Raw genomic sequence first — 23,181 nt, forward strand, 5'->3', positions numbered from 1 at the left:
ATAGATAATGCCATCTACAGCTGGAGGGATCCCATCAGTTAGTAATTAACAGTCTGAAAAGTCATTAGACTACACAGGGAGGTGCCAGGCTACATCTATTTGTCCTTACTGTGTCAGCCAATGTAAGGGCTTTTTTCAGGTGCTTTACTTTAGTATTCATCCAAAATAAAAATTAAAATTGGTTCATTGTTTGGTTTCATAGGCGTGAGCACAGGGCACATCCTAATCACTACATGCGTCACCGATTCCCCCTACTGCCCGGCCCCCCCTGTGCCCCCCTTCCCCACAAATCTGCCTCCTTCCATTGTCTCCTCTTCTGCCAGCTGCTCTGTTTACTATACTTCAGTTTGTAAAGAACAGAAAGTGGCTCAGCACAGAGCACTTCCCATTCAATCACTATCCAGTGCAGCTGAGGCTGCAGAGAGAGGGACTGGGAATATTTCCTCAGTTCCTTTCTCTGCCTCACATGTGAGACATTGGGGGTCTGTTTAGAAACCTGATATTTCACCAAAGTACCCCAATAGGGAGCCTAAAAATTGTAAAAAAAAAAAAAAAATTATAAAAAAATTAAATTAAAAAAAATGTAAAAAAAACAATAAAATAATAAAAATGAAAACTACTGACACCGTCTTCTGTCCTACTTACAAAATCCACTGACCTACTGACAATGTATGCACTCATGTTTGTTTGAGATCTGGGGTGCAAACCCTAATGCAACAAGCTGTGCAAGCCTATGTTTTGTTTATTATGTGTGCCTGTTTGTATATATGAATGATTGTGTTGATGTGGGAATCCTAAAAGTCTGCAAATAAGGCAGTTCTTATTCTGTGCGTGTATAGACTATTGGGCATTTGCAGCAGAAATGTTGGCTTTGTTCAAAAATCTAGTTCTATATTTGGTCACCTAATGGATTCCCAAAATGAAAGTGTTACTAAACCCAGGACCCTGCATTCACTATATCTGGTTCCCTACAGTACACAGAACATGGAAATGCAATTATTTTAGTAAATATAAACTGCTAAATACATTTTTTCCTCAGCAGTATATAGTCTTGTGATTTCTATCAGTGTCCAGCCTAGCACTGGTTAAAGCTTGTAGGAGGAGTTTTAATTCTGCTCTGACTGTCCTTTAAGGCTGCACGACCCCTGACTTTCTGTCTGCAAAGTGCTTTTTAGCCCTGTGCTTATCATATGCACCCCCCCCCTCCAAAAAAAAAAAAAAGTTCTATCAGCGGATGGATTGCGGACGGTAAATAAAGGGAAGGATCAAAGAAGATGGGATCAACCAGCCTTTTTACACAGATTACTCCTTAGGTTCCATGGTGAGTATTAGAAGCAGGCTTTAGTGCACATACAGACTGATTTTACTGTTGTGGGTTTAGTAACACTTTAAAATATAATGAAGGGTGTTTGCTACTATATGATTTTAGAGTAGTTCTCTTTAAATACACCTACAATATATTTTAGGTATTTATTCTATATAAGTCAAAAAGCCATTTTATAGGGCAACATCACTGAGGGAAGGAGAGGGGAACATAAAAATTGCAATATGATTAGTATTTAGTTGTTTTTCCTTTATTTATCTAGCAAACAAACTCAGCCACTTGCCTTATGTACTTTTACTGCGGCAAGTTGGCCCCCTTGCCCGAAGTCACGAACCTGTAAGTCATTTCGTGCAGGGTCTCCAGGGGTGCCAGAGGCAGGATCACGCAGTGATTTGCTAGAGAGGGAGTCAATCAGCGGTTCTGGTGGATCCGATGTCCACCAGCCAGCCAAGATCGTTCCCAAGAGACACAGAATGACGCTATGCAGGAACACCAATCTCTGTCTTCCCTCAGTCAGAGCAACCCCCCCACACAGTTAGCAAGCACTCCCAGGGAATACATTTAACCCTTTGATCGGCCCGGTGTTAACCCCCTTCCCTGCCAGTGTCATTAGTACAGTAAAAGTGCATATTTTTTTAGCACTGATCACTATAATAATGTCACTGGTCCCCAAAAAAGTGTCAAAGTGTCAGTTAGGTGTCTGATTTGTCAGCCACAATGTCGCCGTCCCACTATAAATCGCTGATCGCCGCCATTATTAGTAAAAAAAAAAAAAAATTCAAAAGAAATTCTATAAAAATATCCCATCGTTCGTAGACGTGATAACTTTTGCGCAAACCAATCAATATACGCTTATTGGGATTTTGTTTACCAAAAGTTTGTAGCAGAATACATATTGGCCTAAATTGATGAAGAAATTTGTTTTTTTACATTTTTTTATTGGATGTGTTTTATAGCAGAAAGAAAAAAATATTGTTTGTTTGTTTTTTTTTCAAAACTGTCGCTCTTTTTTTGTTTATAGACCAATTTAAAAAAAATGGAGAGGTGATCAAATACCATTAAAAGAAAGCATTATTTGTGGGGAAAAAAAGGACATATATTTCTAGTTAAAAGTGTCAATTAAAATAACACAGTGGCATATTGCAAAAAATGGCCTGGTTATTGGGGGGTAAAATCTTCCAGGGATGAAGTGGTTAAAGATGGTGCCAATTTACTATTGTAATTTGGAGTGTATAAGACTGCAGTATATTGAAATACATTCCTACACACAATAAAGGCATAAAATGAAAAGTTTGATGCCTTAGAATGTAATGCAGTCTCCACCCCTCTGTGTGTCTGCTGTCCCTGTATTACACTTGATCTGCACAATAGAAGCCGTCTTCCACCCTATCTCCCTCAGCCTATTCCTCTGTGGCTCTTGTCAAGTTTTTTCTGCCAGCTGGAACAGCTATGGGCTCAGTGCATACAGCAGACTTCCAGCTGTTCATTTTATTCTCACTCAAACAGATCTAGAGAAATTATGTGAGTTTATAATTAGAGCTGAGCGAATCAATCTGCCGAGTTTGAGAGTCAACCTGCATCGCCCCGATCTGTGCACAAAAAGGATCCACATGTGAAAAAAGTTACTTTGGATGGTAACTGCAATACTTCCTACCAAATAAAAGGAATAATAAACAATGAAAATATGGGAAACGGATCCAATGCACACTATAGTATATTGCATTTCTACCTGTTCATTTACAAGAATGTCTCAGAAAAGTATAATAAGGATGTCATATTTTAAAAAAAGCTTTACATTTGTTTTATAAAAGCTGAAAAGAGCTCCCTGAGCCCTAGCGATCAGCTATCAGACTATAAAAAAGAGCAGTAAATCAGAGCCTGTTGCAGTCCTTGGAGATGCTCTTTGTTGGTACATCACATCTCCTGATTGGGGACCTATTCCTTTCTATGGATTTCCAGGACAGACCAATGAGACACTAAAGCCCCGTACACACGATGAGATTATCGAACGATCTGTCGTCCGTTTCTTGTGGCATACTAGTCTGATGTGGAAAGTGAAGAGGTTATTTTCATACGAATTTTCCCGCAGGACAGAATTCTACTTCAGAAGTGATGTCATGTGTTGGATTGCTTTGTATGTGTTCTTTCATCTCTGAGCATGCCTAGTCTTGCTCTTAAGATTTTTTTCCGTCAAAATCTGTACTAATGAGACAAAAATCAGACGTTGTATTATGGACAACAAAAATTTTATAGCCTGCACATCAGGATTTTTTCTGCCGAAAAGTCGGAGTCGGCTGTCGAAATCATCATACTAACAATCCGAAAATCGGCAGATCGGTCGTCGGACGAAATTTCCCTTCAGATTTTCTTATCGTGTGTACGGGCCTTAAAGACTTTCGACAGCCAACTCCGACTTTTCGGCCGACAAAATCCTGATGTGCAGGCTATATAATTTTTGTCGCCCGTCAAAACAACGTCCGATTTTCGTCTCATTAGTACAGATTTTGACGGAAAAAAATCTTAAGAGCAAGACTAGGCATGCTCAGAGACAAAAGAACACATACAAAACAATCCAACACATGACATCACTTCTGAAGTAGAATTCTGTCATACGGGAAAATTCGTATGAAAATAACCTCTTTACTTTCCACATCAGACTAGCATGCCACAAAAAACGGACGACAGATCGTTCGATAATCTCATCGTGTGTACGGGGCTTAAGGGTCTGATTTACTAAAACTAGAGACTGCAAAACCTGGTGCAGCTCAGCATGGTAGCCAATCAGCTTCAAACCTCAGCTTAAGCTTTGACAAAAAAAAACTGGAAGCTGGTTGGGTTCTATGCAGAGCTGCACCAGACTTGAGTAAACTCTCCAGTTTTAGTAAATTAACCCCTAAAAATCACAGTAGCTACAAGTACTATGGCACAGGATTTTCAGAAGTCCACAATGTGACTCGATTACTGTGGCAAGCCTTTAAAAGTGTTTCTAAAACCTCATCTTGTAAAACAACCCATTTAGAGTCGGTTCATACTAGCGCGACTTGTCAGGCGACTTGTCAGCCTGACAAGTCGCGCTCCCTCGCGGTCCATTGACTGCTACAGGACCCGTTCTAATAGGAGCGACACAAGTCGCTCCGACTTAGAAAAAGGGTCCTGTACTACTTCGGGGTGACCTCGGAGTGACTTGCATAGACTTCCATTATGTGAAGTCCCTGCAAGTCGCTCCGAAGTCGTGGTGCATGGTAATGCACAAGTCGCCCCAGAAGTAGTACAGAGTCCTGTCGCCCCAGTGTGAACCGACTCTTAGTTTAAAATAGAAATGAAAGGCAAAACCTTTGTGAATAGATATAAAAACATTGGAAAAATCTTTGTTTCCATTTTTATAATTTATATTTCCTCTGTTTTCAGCTGTATATAGGCAGGGTGCCTACTGTGAGCTAGTAGTCAATTTGGCTGTCCTAAGTCAGGGGGGAGGGGTTAATATTTATACTGCCTTCCCTTGGCTAACTTTACCGGCTTTCTGGGGCCTGGCCTCCCATCCTGTGTGTTACAGACAAACAACGAGAAGGAAGGGGGCGCTGGGACTTGTTGATCACTCCATTACTTTTGCCTGTCATGTTAGTATATTGAGCTCCTACAAGTAAAGTTATTTCAACTGCTTTTATGGAAGAGAAGCAGTTCAACCTTAAACTGCGTAGAGGGTTCTTTAGTGTCAGAGCAGTAAAGATGTGGAACTCTCTTCTACAAGCATTGGTATCAGCAGGGAGCTGATTGTTTAAAAACCTATTCGATGGGCATCTTAACAATCACAACACACGGGGATATGAAACGTATTATTTACATAAACTAACACTCACACACACACCACAGGTTGAACTGGATGGACTGGTGTCTTCATTAAACCTTATCAATTATGTAAATATGTAACTATGTGTTCTCTTGCTTAGTGTGGTCAGTTTTTAATAAGAAAGAAGGGGGAATGATAGGAATACCAGGGGTTTCACACAAAGGAAGCAATGCAAAGAGAACAGGATACTTTTTCATACAAGTACAGTATTTCACAAAAGTGAGTGCACCCCTCACATTTTTAGTAAATATTTTATTATATCTTTTCATGTGACAACACTGAAGAAATGACACTTTGCTACAGTGTAAAGTAGTGAGTTCACAGCTTGTACTGTGTAACATTGTAAATTTGCTGTCCCCTCAAAATAACTCGAAACACAACCATTATTAAAACGTAAAAGTGCAGCGCTAAATCAGTGAACCAATGTATGAACATATATAAATGTAAATTCATATACATTTCATTTCAGTTCATAAGTGAGTCCAAAGGGTATGCAGAAATGAAGTAGTGCTTCAAATTCATAAGTGAAGAAAAATTGTGTAAAATCCCCACACCAAGAGTAGAAAGTGGATGCGCTCACCGAAGGGTATGGACCCAGAATACCTTATAGTATGTGGGCCATACAAGCTGGTAGATGGTATAATTCCCAAGCGGTGGCTGGAATCCTCAATGTTAAGAAGAGGTGGCCAGAGCATCTCATGTAGGACATTGCAGGTCTCACAGGGACACATGGAGGAACAAGCCAGACAAAGCCGACATAGTGTAAAACATTTATTTTACATAAAAAGTTTTAGCAGTTTTACACTATGTCGGCTTTGTTCATACATTGGTTCACTGATTTAGCGATGCACTTTTACGTTTTAATTTGGTTTACACAACAGTTTTCAGTTGATGTGCTAGCAGCTTTATTTTCAGTTACTGTTATGGTTAGCGTGGTTGATTTATATTTTTTCACACAACCATTATTGTCTAAACCGCTGGCAACAAAAGTGAGTACACCCCTAAGTGAAAATGTCCAAATTGGGCCCAGTTAGCTATTTTCCCTCCCCTGTGTCATGTGACTAATTTGTGTTACAATGCCTAAGGTGGAAATGGGGAGCAGGTGTGTTAAATTTGGTGTTATCTTTCTCGCTCTCTCAGATGAGACCAAGATCAACTTGTTTGGTTCAGATGGGGTTAAGTGTTGTGGCGGCAACCAGATGAGGAGTACAAAGACAAGTGTGTCTTGCCTACAGTCAAGCATGGTGGTGGGAGTGTCATGGTCTGGGGCTGCATGAGTGTTGCCAGAACTGGGGAGCTACAGTTCACTGGAAGTTCAACATGGCACCTCATGGCAAATAACGCTCTGAGTATCTGAAAAAAATAATCGTTGCTCTAACATAAAGATGGCCTAGGCTAGAAGGAAATTGCCAATGCCCTGAGACTGAAGATTGCCAATGCCCTTGTAAATATTTTATTATATCTTTTCATGTGAAAACACTTAAGAAATGACACTTTGCTACAATGCAAACTAGTGAGTGTATGTACAGCTTGTATATCAGTGTAAATTTGCTGCCCCCTCAAAATAACTCAACATGCAGCCATTAATGTCTAAACCACGGGCAACAGAAGTGATTACACCCCTAAGTGAAAATGTCCAACTTGGGCCCAATGAGCCATTTTCCCTCCCCAGTGTCACGTGACTCATTCGTGTTACAATGCCTCAGGCATGTATGGGGAGCAAGTGTGTTAAATTTGGTGTCATCTCTCTCACTCTCTATTTAAAAGATGAAATATAGTTTGCTTTAGTTTATTGTAGGATTTTGCTATAAGTACAGAATAAGGAAATATATTTAGGATAAGACAAAAATCCAATGTTCTTAATAACTCATTAAGGGACATAGGGTGAGGTCATTCTAAGAGACTGGGACATCCAAAAACATGCCAAATGAGGGGTGGACAACACAGAAGGCAAAATGCTAAAAGGTCCCCAAGTGACAACAGGCCTGAAGAACTTTAAGACCAAAGCTGGCATCAGATGAGGCTTGAACACCCACCTACTAAAATCTAATGAACATATGGACTGAAGACCAGATGGCAGCCATATGAAAACAGATGCTTGATGCTGAAAATCCCAGAAAGCACTAACTGATTTAGTGGAGTGCCCTCTCAAAATGAAAGGTGGAATCGTGTCCCTAAGCTTATAGGCTTGAATGATGAGCTGCCAATTTCACCTAGAGATAGTGGAGCAAAACGTATTATGAGAACCCTCAAAGGTGACAAAAATCATCAGTCAATCTAAAAAGAAGCTACAGTTGAGATAAATTTAAAAACCACACACCACAATCAGACAGTAGAGCAAAATCTTGGGATATCCTGGAGCAGGCCAGAAAAATAGAAGAACAATGTCCTCGGTAAAGTGAAAGGAAGAAACCAATTTGGGAAGAAAAGAGGCCTTAGATCTCAACACAACTATGTCTTTGTGTAGCACGAAAAAGCATGTTTTTAAAGGTTTAGGCCACCAACTCAGAAATTCTGCACGTAGAGGTGGTGGTGACTAGAAACGCTACCTTGTAAAAAGGCATAGACAAATTAGTATGCTTGATAGATTAAAAGGGCAGTTTCTGAAGGATTGAAGGAAACAGGTTGAGATTTCATGGTGTTACTGAGGAACATACAAGGGGAACCACGTGAAGAACAGCCTGTGTAAACACTTTCATTAAGGAGTCAGACACAAGAGGTTTTGGTAAAATGTAGGAAAAGTACAGAGATGGGTTTGCTTCTTTCTGAAATGTAAAGACATCCATTCTCTTAGGACAATAGCAAAAAACTGAAGTGTAATAAGAGTGGGAGGGGTTATACTAGGCGGTCTTACAGATTTCTTTTCCGGTATCCAGTCTCTTGAATGAAGTAACATAATTCAGTATTTCAGATTTACTTTACTCTGTGTCCCCTAATGGACGATTAAGAAATTTACTTTTTCCAACACAAAACCAAATAGACAGAGGGGGAGGTAATGCGCTGAAATATAATGACTTATGGGATATGCCTGCATATATTCGTTCAAATAGTCCACTGATAATACAGTCTGGTAAAATTATATGAAAATAAATATCTTAGGATTTAGATGACATTTACTTTAAAATGTTAGCTAGCTTGAATTTGTGAGATATACCCACTGGGTCTAATAATATCTTCTGTTTACAATTACACTAGCTAAAATTTGAATATCACGCCTTCTCAGAAGTTAAAGTATATGTAAAACCAAAACATTTCTTTTTAGTTTTGGATATAGTTGGAAATGGTTAAACCCACTGTCAGATTTTCTTTGATGCCTTCTTCCTGTCAGGGAAGCAACAGGAAGTGAGAGGAAATCCTCTTATGCAAGTGTCACCTTAACAAGTGTTCCAACTGGAATATTAGACTCAGCCATTGTTCTGGTGACAAATGAAAACTAAAAAATTGGTCTGACTATACAAACACATTAACACTTAACTGTTTTTAAATTCCAATACACATATATACATGTGAAAATGTATACAGTATCTCAGAAAAGTGAATACACCCCTCACATTTTTGTAAATATTTTATTATATCTTTTCATGTGACACTCTGAAGAAATTACACTTTGCTACAATGTAAAGTAGTGAGTGTACAGCTTGTCTAACAGTGTAAATGTGCAGTCCCCTCAAAATAACTCAACACACAGCCATTAATGTCTAAACCGCTGGCAACACAAGTGAGTACACCCCTAAGTGAAAATGTCCAAATTGGGCCCAATTAGCCATTTTCCCTCCCCTGTGTCATGTGACTCATTTGTGTTACAAGGCCTCAGGTGTGAATGGGGAGAAGGTGTGTTAAGTTTGGTGTTATCGCTCTCACTCTCTCATACTGGTCAGATGAGACCAAGATAAACTTGTTTGGTTCAGATGGTGTCAAGTGTGTGTGGCGGCAACCAGGTGAGGAGTACAAAGACAAGTGTGTCTTGCCTACAGTCAAGCATGGTGGTGGGAGTGTCATTGTCTGGGGCTGCATGAGTGCTGCCAGCACTGAGGAGCAACAGTTCATTGAGGGTTACCATGAATGCCAACATGTCTAGTGACATACCGAAGCAGAGCATGATTCCCTCCCTTCGGAGAAATGGGTCGCAGGGCAGTATTCCAACATGATAACAACCCCAAACACAACTCCAAGACAAACACTTCCTTGCTAAAGAAGCTGAGGGTAAAGGTAATGGACTGGCCAAGCATGTCTCCAGACCTAAACCCGTTTGAGCATCTGTGGGGCATCCTCAAACGGAAGGTGGAGGAACGAAAGGTCTCTAACATCCACCAGCTCCGTGATTTCCTCATGGAGGAGTGGAAGAGAACTCCGGTGGCAACCTGTGAAGCTCTGGTTAACTCTATGCTCAAGAGGGTTAAGGCAGGACTGCAAAATAATTGTAACCTAACAAAATATTGACACTTTGGGCCCAATTTGGACATTTTCACTTAGGGGTGTACTCACTTTTGTTGCTAACGGTTTAGGCATTAATGGCTGTGTGTTGAGTTATTTTGAGGGGACAGCAAATTTATGCTGTTAGACAAGGTGTACACTCACTACTTTACATTGTAGCAAAGTGTAATTTCTTTAGTGTTGTCACATGAAAATATATAATAAAATATTTACAAAAATGTGAGGGGTGTACTCACTTTTGTGAGATACTGTATGTATTGTCCTAGGAAGCAGTGGCTCCCTTGTGTCACTCACCACAACACAAGCAAGCTAAATACATTTCCTGTCTGATACAAAACCACATATACACATATCACAGCATGGTCTAATTAGGAGTAAATGACTAGAAATCATTTTCTGGCAAGTCCCAGTACCTAAAAAATTAGCTTTGATGTGCCAAAAAGATATTAGACCAAAGATCCCCAAGCTCTTAAGAGCTTTAATATAAATCAAGTGGCAAAAAGAACACTTACAAAATTAATTCATTAGCATATAATATGTTTTAATTAAACCTGTCACATACCTGAACAAATCAAACGATCGTATGATAAAAATTTGCATAAGCAGTTGCTACTTTCAGTACAAACTGAATGTCAAAATGATCAGTAGATTGAGATACTTATGCAGATGAATTTATACAAAATATTGACTTATCCAATAAAAATGTAGCTTTGCAACTTCCTCTTCTGCTACGAAAGTCTGGTTATATTTATGCTAACCAATAGAACTTAGGATGCAGGAAGGGGGAATAACAGGTTTACCAAAAACATCAGCTGTATCTATTGAACATTTTGACATCGGTTTTCGCTAAGTTTTTTATGATATGCATAGTTTGAATCATCCAGCACAGGGACATTTCTAAGATTATAAAAGACCTGGGACACCACTGGGCAACCTAAAAAGAGAAAAGGAGATCAGGGAGCAAGGCTACAGGGGCATGGTGAAATAGAATTCGAGCCTACATTCTGTATACACAGTATGCTGCAGTCCTTGTAACCATATAATGGAACCTGCATCCTTACCTTGGTGATCAGTGGTGCAGGGTCTCCATAAAACTGGTGGTTAATGATGTTGTTTCTTTGTGAGTTATGCAGGCACTGTCAATCTACCTGGCAGTGCTTTTATGATTGTTTCTAGACCCAGGAAATTTAGCTGCAGACCCAATTGATGGAGAAATTCCATTTTCCGTATTATGACTCACTAATACATAAGAATGTATCCCAAGCCTGACACTGGGATGGTTTTACCTTTACTGACCTAATGCTACAGGAATGTCATTACTATGAACTGACCAGCTGTTCCCTAAAAGGTAATACCACTTACCAAGAGTTTTGATTGGTTCCTACTACCAGTTATTCCTGTATATACCACAGCCAAAATTGGACAAGTTAGTCTCTCGCCAGGGCTGCTAGAAGCATGCATCTGGTTTGATCATCTATAGCTAAGTTTCTTGGTACCTTTATCCAATATTTTGACATGTGTTATCTTTATCTGTTATTGCTTAAAGTGGAACTTTACCCAAACGGGGGAGTTCCACTTGTTTGCATCCTCCACCCCTCCACTGCCAGATTTGGCACTTTGTGAAGGGGATCGGGTACCTGGTTTTCACAGGTACCCGCTCTCACTTCCGGGTCAGACCTATGAGGATGTTTGCCCCCCCCCCCCCCACAGCCTTCTGGGGGGGAGAGAGGTCTCAGAAGACTGTAGGACCATTCACAAAACGCAGCTTCACTGTTGGCTTCTTTTACCTAAGATAGTGCCTGCACCCAAAGCCTAATAAAGAATTGGCTCGGGTGTGGACATCGCTGGACCCCTGGACAGGTAAGTGTTCTTACATTAAAAGTCAGCAGCTACAGTATTTGTAACTGCAGACTTTACATGTTTTGGGAGGACACTCTTTAATGAAATGTTATATACAGTTAGATTTTTACCTGCAAGTGTGTCTGTAATCTTTCTTTGCATATCTCGAAAAAAAAAAAAAAACTATTATAGAATTGTGATAAATTATTAGTGCACGTGTCCCAGGTACCACAGTCTAGGAACGCTATGCCCAGCTACTTTTGAACCCACACTGCTGCCGACAGTTTACTGTTTGGTATAAAAAATAAGGTGATATTACCTAAGGCTCAGCAGCTGTTTGTTGGGATGCATGCAACATGTTAAAAGACATGATTATTAAAAAAAAGGATATTGATCATGCGTCCTTTGCCTTTTTGCTAGAGAATCTTCATCGCTTATGCCAGCCATTAGGTATTTTAACCCTGTAATCCAAGTCCTGGCTTCCTCGGGATTGGATGTTATCAGATCCAGAGATTCCATATGATTGCCATGGTAAATGGTAAAGCAACAAGTGGGGTCAAAGTTCCCTTCCGCATGGCGATGAAAGATTTCAGACTGCCGCCCCTCCGTGACTTTGTAAATTGAATCAATTATAACTGAAATGAGAAAACAAAATTAGGCTGTGGATGAAACTCTCAGGGGAGCTCTGTATGCAGTTCAGAAAATATCTCATATTAAACTGGAAATTTTGTCTGCACTAAATTATTTTATACAGGCAGTACTTTAGCTACTGTAGGATAAACATTTGCTAGTGGGGTAAGAGTCATACGGCTATGGTGATCTGGCAATGTATTAGAAAGAAAATATATTAATAAAAATATATTAATGGGCCAGATGGGTGTACAGTGCAAAAGCAGTAAGGGGGGTCAGTACATTGAAAGAAGTCACAGAAGTGATAGTGAGAAGTTATGATGCTCTTAGTGTGGGGGTAAATTACTGGGAGGACATCATTATTCCACCGAGGAAGAGCAAAACATTAGCAAATAATACAAGACAAAATACAATTAGTACACATCTTTTGTATACAGCAAAGTGGGACAAGAGCAGAGCTGCCTATTTGTGGCCTCATGGTCAATCCTAACTGAGCAACGCTAGTTATATCTTGGGAATTTTTTTTTTAGTTTTTTTTTAATGCGTAATTTAGTTGTATGTTTACAATTACAGAGGATGGAAAGCATTCAGAGCCATGACAGCTCCTTGGCTTGAAGGTAATCAAAGATATGATATGACAGTGGAAAGCAGATATATAAAAAGAGCTAATGTCTATGGTTGTCTAGCATAAACAGCTAGCTGTCAAGGAGCTTAAAATTAGATATCAAAATTTGTCCACTGGCTATTGTCTCAGTATTTCTTTACAGGATAAATAATTATGCTTGACCAAAGTGTGGGTCCCTATTTACATGTCATCTAAGGCTGGTGCCTGAGTGTGACTATACTTTGCCAGTATGTTTGACTGCCTTCTATTTTCTGTAGACAACTTAAAGTAGAACTCCAGGCAAAACATTTGACTACTTTCAGAGTGAAGAAGGGTCATAACCTGGGCAGTTTCTTTTTTTTTTTCATTCAACCAGCGAGTTGAAAGAAAAACAAAAAACTGAGAGATCCCTGCATCGACGCAAGCAATGTTGATTCAGGAATCTTTTCCGGTGTACTATGGTATTCTGACAGGGGGACCCCCCGCCCCACCCGAATACACTGATGAGCGCTCGTAACCATTTGCTGCAAGTGTTGATCGAATGCTGGTTTTCAGCACGCTCGTTTGAAAGAAGCTGGTCATTAGACCAGCTTTTGTTAAACAGACAGATGTACACCAAACGTCGGCCAGTTCCTACTGGCCCATGTGTACTGTGCTTTAGGTTTCTATTTTTGTGTAAGTCCTCACTGGGGAGAAAATCCCTAGTTTCCTGCATTGTCACCAGAAGAGAAATGTGTGCAATCGTGACAAAGAAAGCAACAGAAGCATTTTTTTCCAGTCAAAGCCATAGCTATCCAGCAATAATTTAAGTGCTGCATTATGTTAGAAAGTTGGATCACTGCTCAAACAAAAAAGCGACGCGGTTTCCAGCAGTCCAAAATGCCCCCTGCAAAGTGTTCCAAACAAAAGTGATCTCATTGCAATGCTTAACAACTAAAAACCCTAGTGTTTATTTATATTAAAAAACATAAAAAAGCCCTAGCGTACCTAGCAGCGTATTTATTACTATATACAGTGGGTACGGAAAGTATTCAGACCCCCTTAAATTTTTCACTCTTTGTTATATTGCAGCCATTTGCTAAAATCATTTAAGTTCATTCTTCTTCCTCATGAATGTACACATAGCACCCCATACTGACAGAAAAACACAGAATTGTTGACATTGTTGCAGATTTATTAAAAAAGAAAAACTGAAATATCACATGGTCCTAAGTATTCAGACCCTTTGCTCAGTATTTAGTAGAAGCCCCCTTTTGATCTAATACAGCCAGGATTCTTTTTGGGAAAGATGCAACAAGTCTTTCACACCTGGATTTGGGGATCCTCTGCCATTCCTCCTTGCAGATCCTCTCCAGTTCTGTCAGGTTGGATGGTAAACGGTGGTGGACAGCCATTTTTAGGTCTCTCCAGAGATGCTCAATTGGGTTTAAGTCAGGGCTCTGGCTGGGCCATTCAAGAACAGTCACGGAGTTATTGTGAAGCCACTCCTTCGTTATTTTAGCTGTGTGCTTAGGGTCATTGTCTTGTTGGAAGGTAAACCTTCGGCCCAGTCTGAGGTCCAGAGCACTCTGGAGAAGGTTTTTGTCCAGGATATCCCTGTACTTGGCCGCATTCATCTTTCCCTTGATTGCAACCAGTCGTCCTGTCCCTGCAGCTGAAAAACACCCCCACAGCATGATGCTGCCATCACCATGCTTCATTGTTGGGACTGTATTGGACAGGTGATGAGCAGTGCCTGGTTTTCTCCACACATACCGCTTAGAATTAAGGCCAAAAAGTTCTATTTTGGTCTCATCAGACCAGAGAATCTTATTTCTCACCATCTTGGAGTCCTTCAGGTGTTTTTTAGCAAACTCCACGCGGGCTTTCATGTGTCTTACACTGAGGAGAGGCTTCCGTCGGGCCACTCTGCCATAAAGACCCGACTGGTGGAGGGCTGCAGTGATGGTTGACTTTCTACAACTTTCTCCCATCTCCTGACTGCATCTCTGGAGCTCAGCCACAGTGATCTTTGGGTTCTTCTTTACCTCTCTCACCAAGGCTCTTCTCCCCCGATAGCTCAGTTTGGCCGGACGGCCAGCTCTAGGAAGGGTTCTGGTCGTCCCAAACGTCTTCCATTTGAGGATTATGGAGGCCACTGTGCTCTTAGGAACCTTAAGTGCAGCAGAAATCTTTTTGTAACCTTGGCCAGATCTGTGCCTTGCCACAATTCTGTCTCTGAGCTCTTCAGGCAGTTCCTTTGACCTCATGATTCTCATTTGCTCTGACATGCATTGTGATCTGGAAGGTCTTATATAGACAGGTGTGTGGCTTTCCTAATCAAGTCCAATCAGTATAATCAAACACAGCTGGACTCAAATGAAGGTGTAGAACCATCTCAAGGATGATCAGAAGAAATGGAAAGCACCTGAGTTAAATATATGATTGTCACAGCAAAGGGTCTGAATACTTAGGACCATGTGATATTTCAGTTTTTCTTTTTTAATAAATCTGCAACAATGTCAACAATTCTGTGTTTTTCCGTCAATATGGGGAGCTGTGTGTACATTCATGAGGAAGAAGAATGAACTTAAATGATTTTAGCAAATGGCTGCAATATAACAAAGAGTGAAAAATTTAAGGGGGTCTGAATACTTTCCGTACCCACTGTATGTAGCCTGACTGTAACATTGTAATAAATGCATTTAATTGGGGTTTAAGATGCAGGAGAGAAACTTCTGTGACCAGGAACCCCGCCAGGGGCTCTCTCCTAGGCTGCATCTTGGACACTTCATAGAACTTCATGATCTTTTGCCTTAAAGTTTTTGTAAACCACATTCATGAAGTTTGACCTCGGCACACATATATCTGTAGTGTTTACTTATCTCTCTCAGAAAGTGCCATGTCTTTCTGCTGCTCTGTTCCTCTGTTATCAGCACGAGTCACCTCGGACAAGTTCTCTGACACACGAGATAACAGCAGCTTAAAATTTGTGTCCGAGAGGGAGCTTAGAGATAGATAAGCAGAGAGCTGGTCTATTCAGACTACAGCTCTGCATATTCCTTCTTTCCTCTGTCTATGTGGAGTGGGGGAGGGGGGTGTGCCTTTCCTCCAATCATCTCACACAAAGTGTGAGCTCCGACTCCACACCCACCCCTATGTGCTGCTGAAACAGGAAGAAAGATTTGGAACATGATCTGCACTTTTCAGAGTGTAAAAAGGAAAAGACAGAAGATATTTTACATGTATATGTATGCAAAGTGTTTGCAGGACACAGCCCTGCTTGTGGTGGATTTTATTGCCACATGAGACAGATTTGTTATATTTAAAAAATCTTTTTTTATTTTACAACATAAAACATAGTAGGCGCACAATACGACTACATTTAAAAGAACCACAGAAGTTGTGATAACAATATCCTTATAGGGTAGATACAGTAGCTCCCAAAAGTGAGTACACCCCTCACATTTTTGCAAATATTTTATTATATCTTTTATGTGACAACACTGAAGATATGACACTTTGCTACAATGTAAAGTAGTGAGTGTACAGCTTGTATATCAGTGAAAATTTGCTGTCCTGCAAACCCTTTGCATACATATCAATATATTAGGATGTGGCACTGGTAAAGGTCCCCCCCTCCCCCTTTTTTTGTCAATGAAAACTTTTTCAGCTAAAGATAAAAATCACAGAGGTGATCAAATACCACCAAAAGAAACCTCTATTTGTGGGAAAAAAACATCAATTTTATTTGGGTTCATCGTCACACGACCGCGCAATTGTCAGTTAAAGTAACACAGTGCCATATTGCAAAAAAATGGCCTGGTCATTAGGGGGGTAAAACCTTTCCGGTCAAGAAGTGATTAAAAACATGCAAGGACACCCCCAGGCACGGTTAGACTTATTACGACATTCAATAGACAACACAGCCATGTCCGAGGAATTCTCCAGAGACATTGGTATCTGTTAACCAATGATTCCATTCTCCAGAAATACATCAGGGGCAATCCAGAAATAACCTATCGGAGGGCTAGGTCATGTTAAAGACAGAATGACCCAGAGTCACTTTGGAGACACTCATGAACATAATTCTGAGCAAGAGATCAGAGGCACTTGGCAATGTGGTTCGTGTGAGTTTTGTCCATGGATATTTGAAAATTAAACACTGTATCTTCCTAATGGGAAGCTTCATAGGGTTCCCCACTATTTTAATTGTCAAACAATAGAGATTGTAATGATTATGTTTTGCAATTGCGGGGCGTTCTATATAGGGAAGACAAAATGCCAATTCTGGTGTAGAATCAAGGACCACATATACTAAGGCAGGAACAACAAACAATCTACTTACTTTGGGCGACATATCGCTCTGACCCACAATTGGGATACAAGTGTTATTAAATTTGCGGCTTTAGAATGCATATTTCCAGATCCAAGAGGAGGGAATTTTTACTGAAAAAAGCTACTATGGCACCAGGCCTCAACGAGGCCATGAGTCTTAAACCATATCTGTAGTTTAGATGGTTATGGTTTGTTGCACTGGGCTGTATATGTGGTCCTTTGTTTCTTTCCTTTGCCTTTTCCCTGTTCTGCTGCCCCCCCCCTCTTTTGTCCCTTATATTGTTTGGGCGAGTTATGTACTTAATCTCCCATCCACACAAAGATCTGTCAGTACAATCTGTTTTCCAAATCATATGTTTTGTTAATGGTTATAAATATGATCGTGTCTATGTACCCCGTGCCTGGAATTCATATAGTTATCTTGTCATTTCAGGTGATTTATTGTTTGGCAATTTAGTTGACATATGGGATTATCCCCAAGTGATTGATTTGCAGTGGATCGATATATCTATGGTCGTTGGTGTCTTTTTGGGCGGACATATGTGTTTCACACAGCCATTCACAAACTACATCTGGTTTTCAGCCGTTGCTCTACCTTGGATTGCTTTGTCCTCCCATTGGTTCTTTCCCCACCCTCCTCTGCACTGTCATCTTTTTTTATGGCTGGGTATAGTCTCCTCCCTCTGAGACAGGAGCGAGGCTTCAGCTTTGCCACACTGAGCACCGCTGAGACGGGTGGAAGGCACATGGTGTCGTGACGTCATAACCCGGAAGTTTCGGGTTTGACACGCAGCACCGTGGGGACATAAAAGGACTCCTCCAACAGCCCACTGTTCCTTGCTCTTGGGTGGATTGAGGTCTAGAGTGAGGCAGCTGCACGCAGGTAGGAGTTTTGACCTGTTATGGCTGTAACTGAGGTAAAGGCTATGATAGATGTGTCATCCATACAGCTCATGTGTGGATGTGTCTGCTTTCTCTTTTAGTTGGTGGAATCCTGCAGGAATTTTGTATGAAGCTCCACTAAGATAGAGGGACCATTATCCCCCTTGCCTGAATGGGAGTGACTAGGAATAGATGTACCCTTCCTAGATCTTGGGCTACTGAAATAATACTGTTTTCTAAACTACACATCCAAACAACTCTGATGGGCAAATATGTACTTGCCAAACAGGTATTAACAGATATTATTAATAGAGATTATACGAAATATACTGTACTGCTATACTTCTTTGTAGTATCACTGTACAAAATTAACTGCATCTTTTTTCTTTATTTATTGTTGAAATAGATGTTGGAATATTAAGGCAATGAGTCCCTTTTAGGTGGGATATCCAGTGGTCCCTATGCTCGCCCAAAAAACATTTAATGATGACTCAGTGGATTCAAGCGATTTTGCTGTAAGTGCTCTCTGGGGATTGTCGACTTACCATTATATCAGGGATTCAATATATGTTTATATCGAAGTAAACTATGAAACTAAATTTATGTATATAATTAATCTGTGTTTATTATATTTAGCAGAATGTCATTTCCTGCTGTATTGGTCCTGAGGAGGCTACACAATATAGTGAAACTCGTTGACCTACGGAGGCGACCAAACAAACAGACACCCTCTCTGAGGACCTGTACCCAGGATGATGCAATCTTTAGGGAAGTGCTGTACTAGGGTCACATTCTCTATTGATATGTCTCTCTTATCATTTTAAATGTCTATTTGATTGTATTTTGGATGTTATATTATCATCTTATTTAAATGATATGTGCATTAATAAAATATTTTGATACTTTTTTATACATTGGGTTGCTTTCATGCTCATGCCAATAAAGTCCTCCTGCTGCAGGATGGGGTCCTGCTTTTCTTTTTCCTATATATAACAGTCATGTTTCCATACCGGAATTCTCTGGTAGCAGGAAATAAAAGTTCTAGGAGGGATTCCCATAGTGTCCAAAATAAGACATTTCCACTTTTCAGTTAGTTCTCATGGATGGTAGTGAGAGAGGTAAAACCCCCACAGCTACCTTTACTAGATTAGCCCCTTAGCAGTGGAGCTCTTCTCTATACAGCAGAGAAAAGTTGAACTAGTTCAACTTCCAGAGCACCCACATTTTTTCAGTTTCACTGAGCTTATAGTACAGGATTGTGAATAAAATGAATATTTTAGCTGCAAATGTATAACATGTGAAAGTTAAGAAGTTTAAAGCATATTGCTGTTCCCTTTGGTTAAACTCTGTGAAATGTAATTACAGAGCACAGTCTGAACATCAAAGTCAGACTTATCATTCTTTATTTAAGAAAGGGTACCCTATTTTTAGATAATGACATACTCTGGGGACATTTAATTTTATAGTGTCGTAAATCACATGAATTATCAAGAAAAATTCTATGGCAAAAGCTACACTCATCACAGCATAGAAATATACTAACACAAGTTTATAATTCAACAATATAAAAAGGAAGGGAAATTAGGTCAAATCAAATGTATTACTGAAAACAAATGGAAAGAGGAAATGTGAATTAGCAGAACATTTCACAGTACATACTGCTGCATCCCCTTTGGTGCTACGAAGATGTACAACAGCCCGATCTCACTTCTTAGATATGCTTACACCAACTGTAATAATTTTGCTATGCGAAACGCAGGGTACGGGAGACATATTCAGCCTTAAACAAGAATAACTAAAATGGTTCCATGTAAAACCCTTTATAACCGAACTTCAACTGGTCTTCAGTGTATGCGTGTCAAGAAGGAGCGTGACCACAGAAGATGAAAGCTGACTGGGCAGTAGGATGAGCTTTTGAGACTATGAATCATTATCCAATTACAAGCTGCAGGCAGGGAGGTGCTCTAGCTATATTGCTTGAAACTGAACTTCACTGCCACATCAGTCCCTTACTCCAGTCAATCTTCTATGCAGCCATCTTTAGATGCTGAAGAAAAGTACAAATGTGTTGCCAGTTTCTGCCTGGTATTTGAGCATGAGCACAAATGCCACCAGTTTTTGGTATATGGCCACTGTAGTGGTAACACACTGCCTCCTGGGATAAATGACATAGCAATCCCAGTAGGTAGCGGGGTCCGACCTAGGCCAGAAAACAGGAAGCACTTCTCAAAAAGATACCAGTGAAGCTTTTTTCCGAAGAGGGAGGGAAAAATGAGGTTTCCAACCTGGCTCTACTGTCTAAAAGGATTGGTAATACTGATAACAAAGCACTAAAACATATATTTAAACCGAAGAATCGGCTGTTTGATTGGAGTCCAGCTTTAAACAGCAAATAAAAAACAAAGTGTTATACAAATTATCCTGTTATAATATACTGTTAAAGCAAAACTTAAGGCGCAGCTTTTTTTTTTTTTTTTTCTTGTTTTGGAGAGAGTGGAGAGGGATTAGAACACCTGTCAGGTTTTTATTGCTGTCTGTACCCCTGTTAGGCTGCCCATACATTATATCATTTTCTTATTTAACTTCCTTTAAAATAAAATAGATTTGCCTTCATTTATGTAGTGTAAGGGTCTGCCTGACTGCATACAAATTGAAAGTATTTAGGGTTGACTTTACTATATGGATTTGATAAATCTAAAGGAAACTTGTATAACGCATAGTCAGCCTTAGAGAGATTTACCCTCTCAATTTGTCCTGTTTACTGTTATCATTGAAAGCGAAAGTAAACGAAAATCCCAAATTTTGGGTTGTCCCCAGAAAATTAATAGAGGGGAAATCGTCTGATAGGGACATTAGTTCTGGTGACGTGGGGGGGGGGGGGGTAAGGGAATCCCTTAATTTGCAGGGATTTCCTCTCACTTCCTGTTTTGGCTATGGGAATGGAATTGAAGGTAAATCTCCCCAATGAAACACTGATGACAAAAAAAAAAAATGGATTATAACCCTTACTCTTTTCAAAATGGGAAAAAAAAGTTTTGCCTATAGTTCTACTTTCAGTTCACTAAGTTAATAAACATGGTATAGACAATTCAGATTTTTTTCTTTCCTTTACAAAGTCAGTGGCAGTAATTTTATAACAATAAAATCTAATGTCTGTAAACATAAAGATAGTATCTGATGTTATTTTTTTTTTTTATTAGGCTGCATTCACATGTCAGCATATTGATCGCGGGCGGAATCGCGACGATTCTGCCCGCAATCAATACGCTGACATGTGAATGCAGCCTTAATCCTAACAGAGTGTTGAACTTGTAGCAGAGAGTTTGCTATCCTTATTGCTACACATGGCAAAACTAGCAAACCTTTGATCCCCAGTAACCTCAACAAAGCTTCTTTCATGACTATCTGTGTGGGGCATTGGAGGAAGAAATGCTTTACACATAGTACTGTCTTAGGAGGGTGTGAAAAAATGTTGTAAAGAATACTTTCAGAAATAGAAGTGTGAATAATTTATTTTTATCAATTTAAAAAATGGAATATAAATTAACAGAAGAGAAATCCAAATGAAATCAATATTTGGTGAGCCAAATCTTTGCCCTCAAAACAGCATAATTTCTTTAATTCCTCTAGGTACACTTGCACACAGTTTTTGAAGGATCTCGGGAGGTAGGTCATTCCAAACATCTTGGAGAACTAACCACAGATCTTCTGTGGATGTAGGCTGCCTCAAATCCTTCTGTCTCTTCATGTAACCCCAGGCAGAGTTGACGATGTTCACGAAAAAACTGCCTTTTTCAATATTATATATTATTATTATATAATAATAAATATTATTATATAATTATATAATATTTATATATAAATAAATATATATATATATATATATATATATATATATATATATATTCTTATTATATATTTCATATTTTGACTCATCAGTCCAGAGCACCTGTTGCCATTTTTCTCCATGCAATTTTCTATGCTTTTGTGCACAGTTGAGTCTAGGGGTGCACCGATACCAGTATTTTAGGACTGAGTATGAGTACCAATACTTATTCTTAAGCACTCGTTCATACCAATTACCTATACCTATTTTTAGTGTCATGTGACATTTTTTTGGGGGGCTTGTTCACATCATAGGCCCCTTTCACACATGCGAAACATTTGTTTCATCAGTTCAATCAAATTTTTTTAAACACAAAACGGATGAAGTCTACATTAGTTTGTAATCAATTTTTCATCCGTTTTACATCAATTTTTTACATCAGCTGTCCTTAACCACTTGAGTCTTGGAGCCATTTTTTCATGCAAAAACGGACCATTTGTCTGTGTACATCAGTTTTCCATCCAATCTGTTTTTTTAAAAGGAAGAAAAATAGGGATTTGATACGTTCCAAAAAAATGGATGTTAACAGAAGCGGATATAAACAGATGTAAAGGGTTGATCATCTGTTTAAATCTGTTTTTCCAAAGAAATGCATTGATGTCTGTTTTTCATCTGTCAATGGATGAAAAACAGACAAACTGTCTTTACCTGCATGAAAACTGAAGGGAAAACTGCACAGATTTCACTTGCAGAGAGATCCGTTTCAGATTAGTTTCAGTCACGGATCAGTTTTCATGTGCGTTTTAGAGAGTTTTTACAGCCTGTTTGCTGTGCAATTTGAAAAAGAGTCCTGTGCAATTTCAGTCCGTTTCAGGTGCGATTTCTAATCTGATCCAATTTCCATTGGAATCAATATTGAACCCCACCTGTAATCACACTACAAAGGGAAGTGGAAGTTATCAGTGTTAGTATCAGAGCATTTGCATGAGTACATGTACTTGTGCAAATGCTTAGTATCAGTACCAATACCGGTATCAGTGCAACCCTAGTTAAATTGCTTAGCCTTGTTTCCATGTCCTATGCAAAAAAACATAGGAACTGGTGTGCAGAAAAATGGCAGCAGGTGCTCTGGACTGATGATTCAAAATGTATTTATTTGTATGTAGAACTTATTCATGAAGGGCTGGTGAGAGGTACAATAATGAGTGTCTGCAGACAACAGTGAAGCATGGTGGGGGTTCCATGCAAGTTTGGGGCTGCATTTCTGCAAATGGAGTTGGAGATTTGGTCATGATCAATGGCTTCCCTAATGCTTAGAATTACAGGCAGATATTTATCCATCATGCAATCACATCAGGGAAACGTGTGATTGGCCCCAAATTTATTCTGCAGCAGAACAACCACCCCAAACATGCAGCCAATGTCATTAAGAACCATCTTTAGTATAAATAAGAACAAGGAGTCCTGGAAGTGGTTTG

The 23,181-nt window shown here is 39.6% G+C and overlaps 1 protein-coding gene across 1 annotated transcript in view; it reads right to left on the reverse strand.

Moving 5' to 3' along the window:
- The window catches only part of PLCH1 (phospholipase C eta 1), a 264,244-nt gene that overhangs the window by 127,913 nt on the left and 113,150 nt on the right, over window positions 1-23,181 (reverse strand). Inside the window, exon 3 of the mRNA XM_082251170.1 lies at window positions 11,836-12,079. Coding sequence (XP_082107296.1) covers window positions 11,836-12,079 — 244 coding nt within the window. The remainder of the gene's footprint in view (window positions 1-11,835; window positions 12,080-23,181) is intronic.

Source organism: Pelophylax lessonae (genome assembly GCF_965119305.1).
Source record: "Pelophylax lessonae genome assembly, chromosome: 3".
NCBI classification, from domain to species: domain Eukaryota; kingdom Metazoa; phylum Chordata; class Amphibia; order Anura; family Ranidae; genus Pelophylax; species Pelophylax lessonae.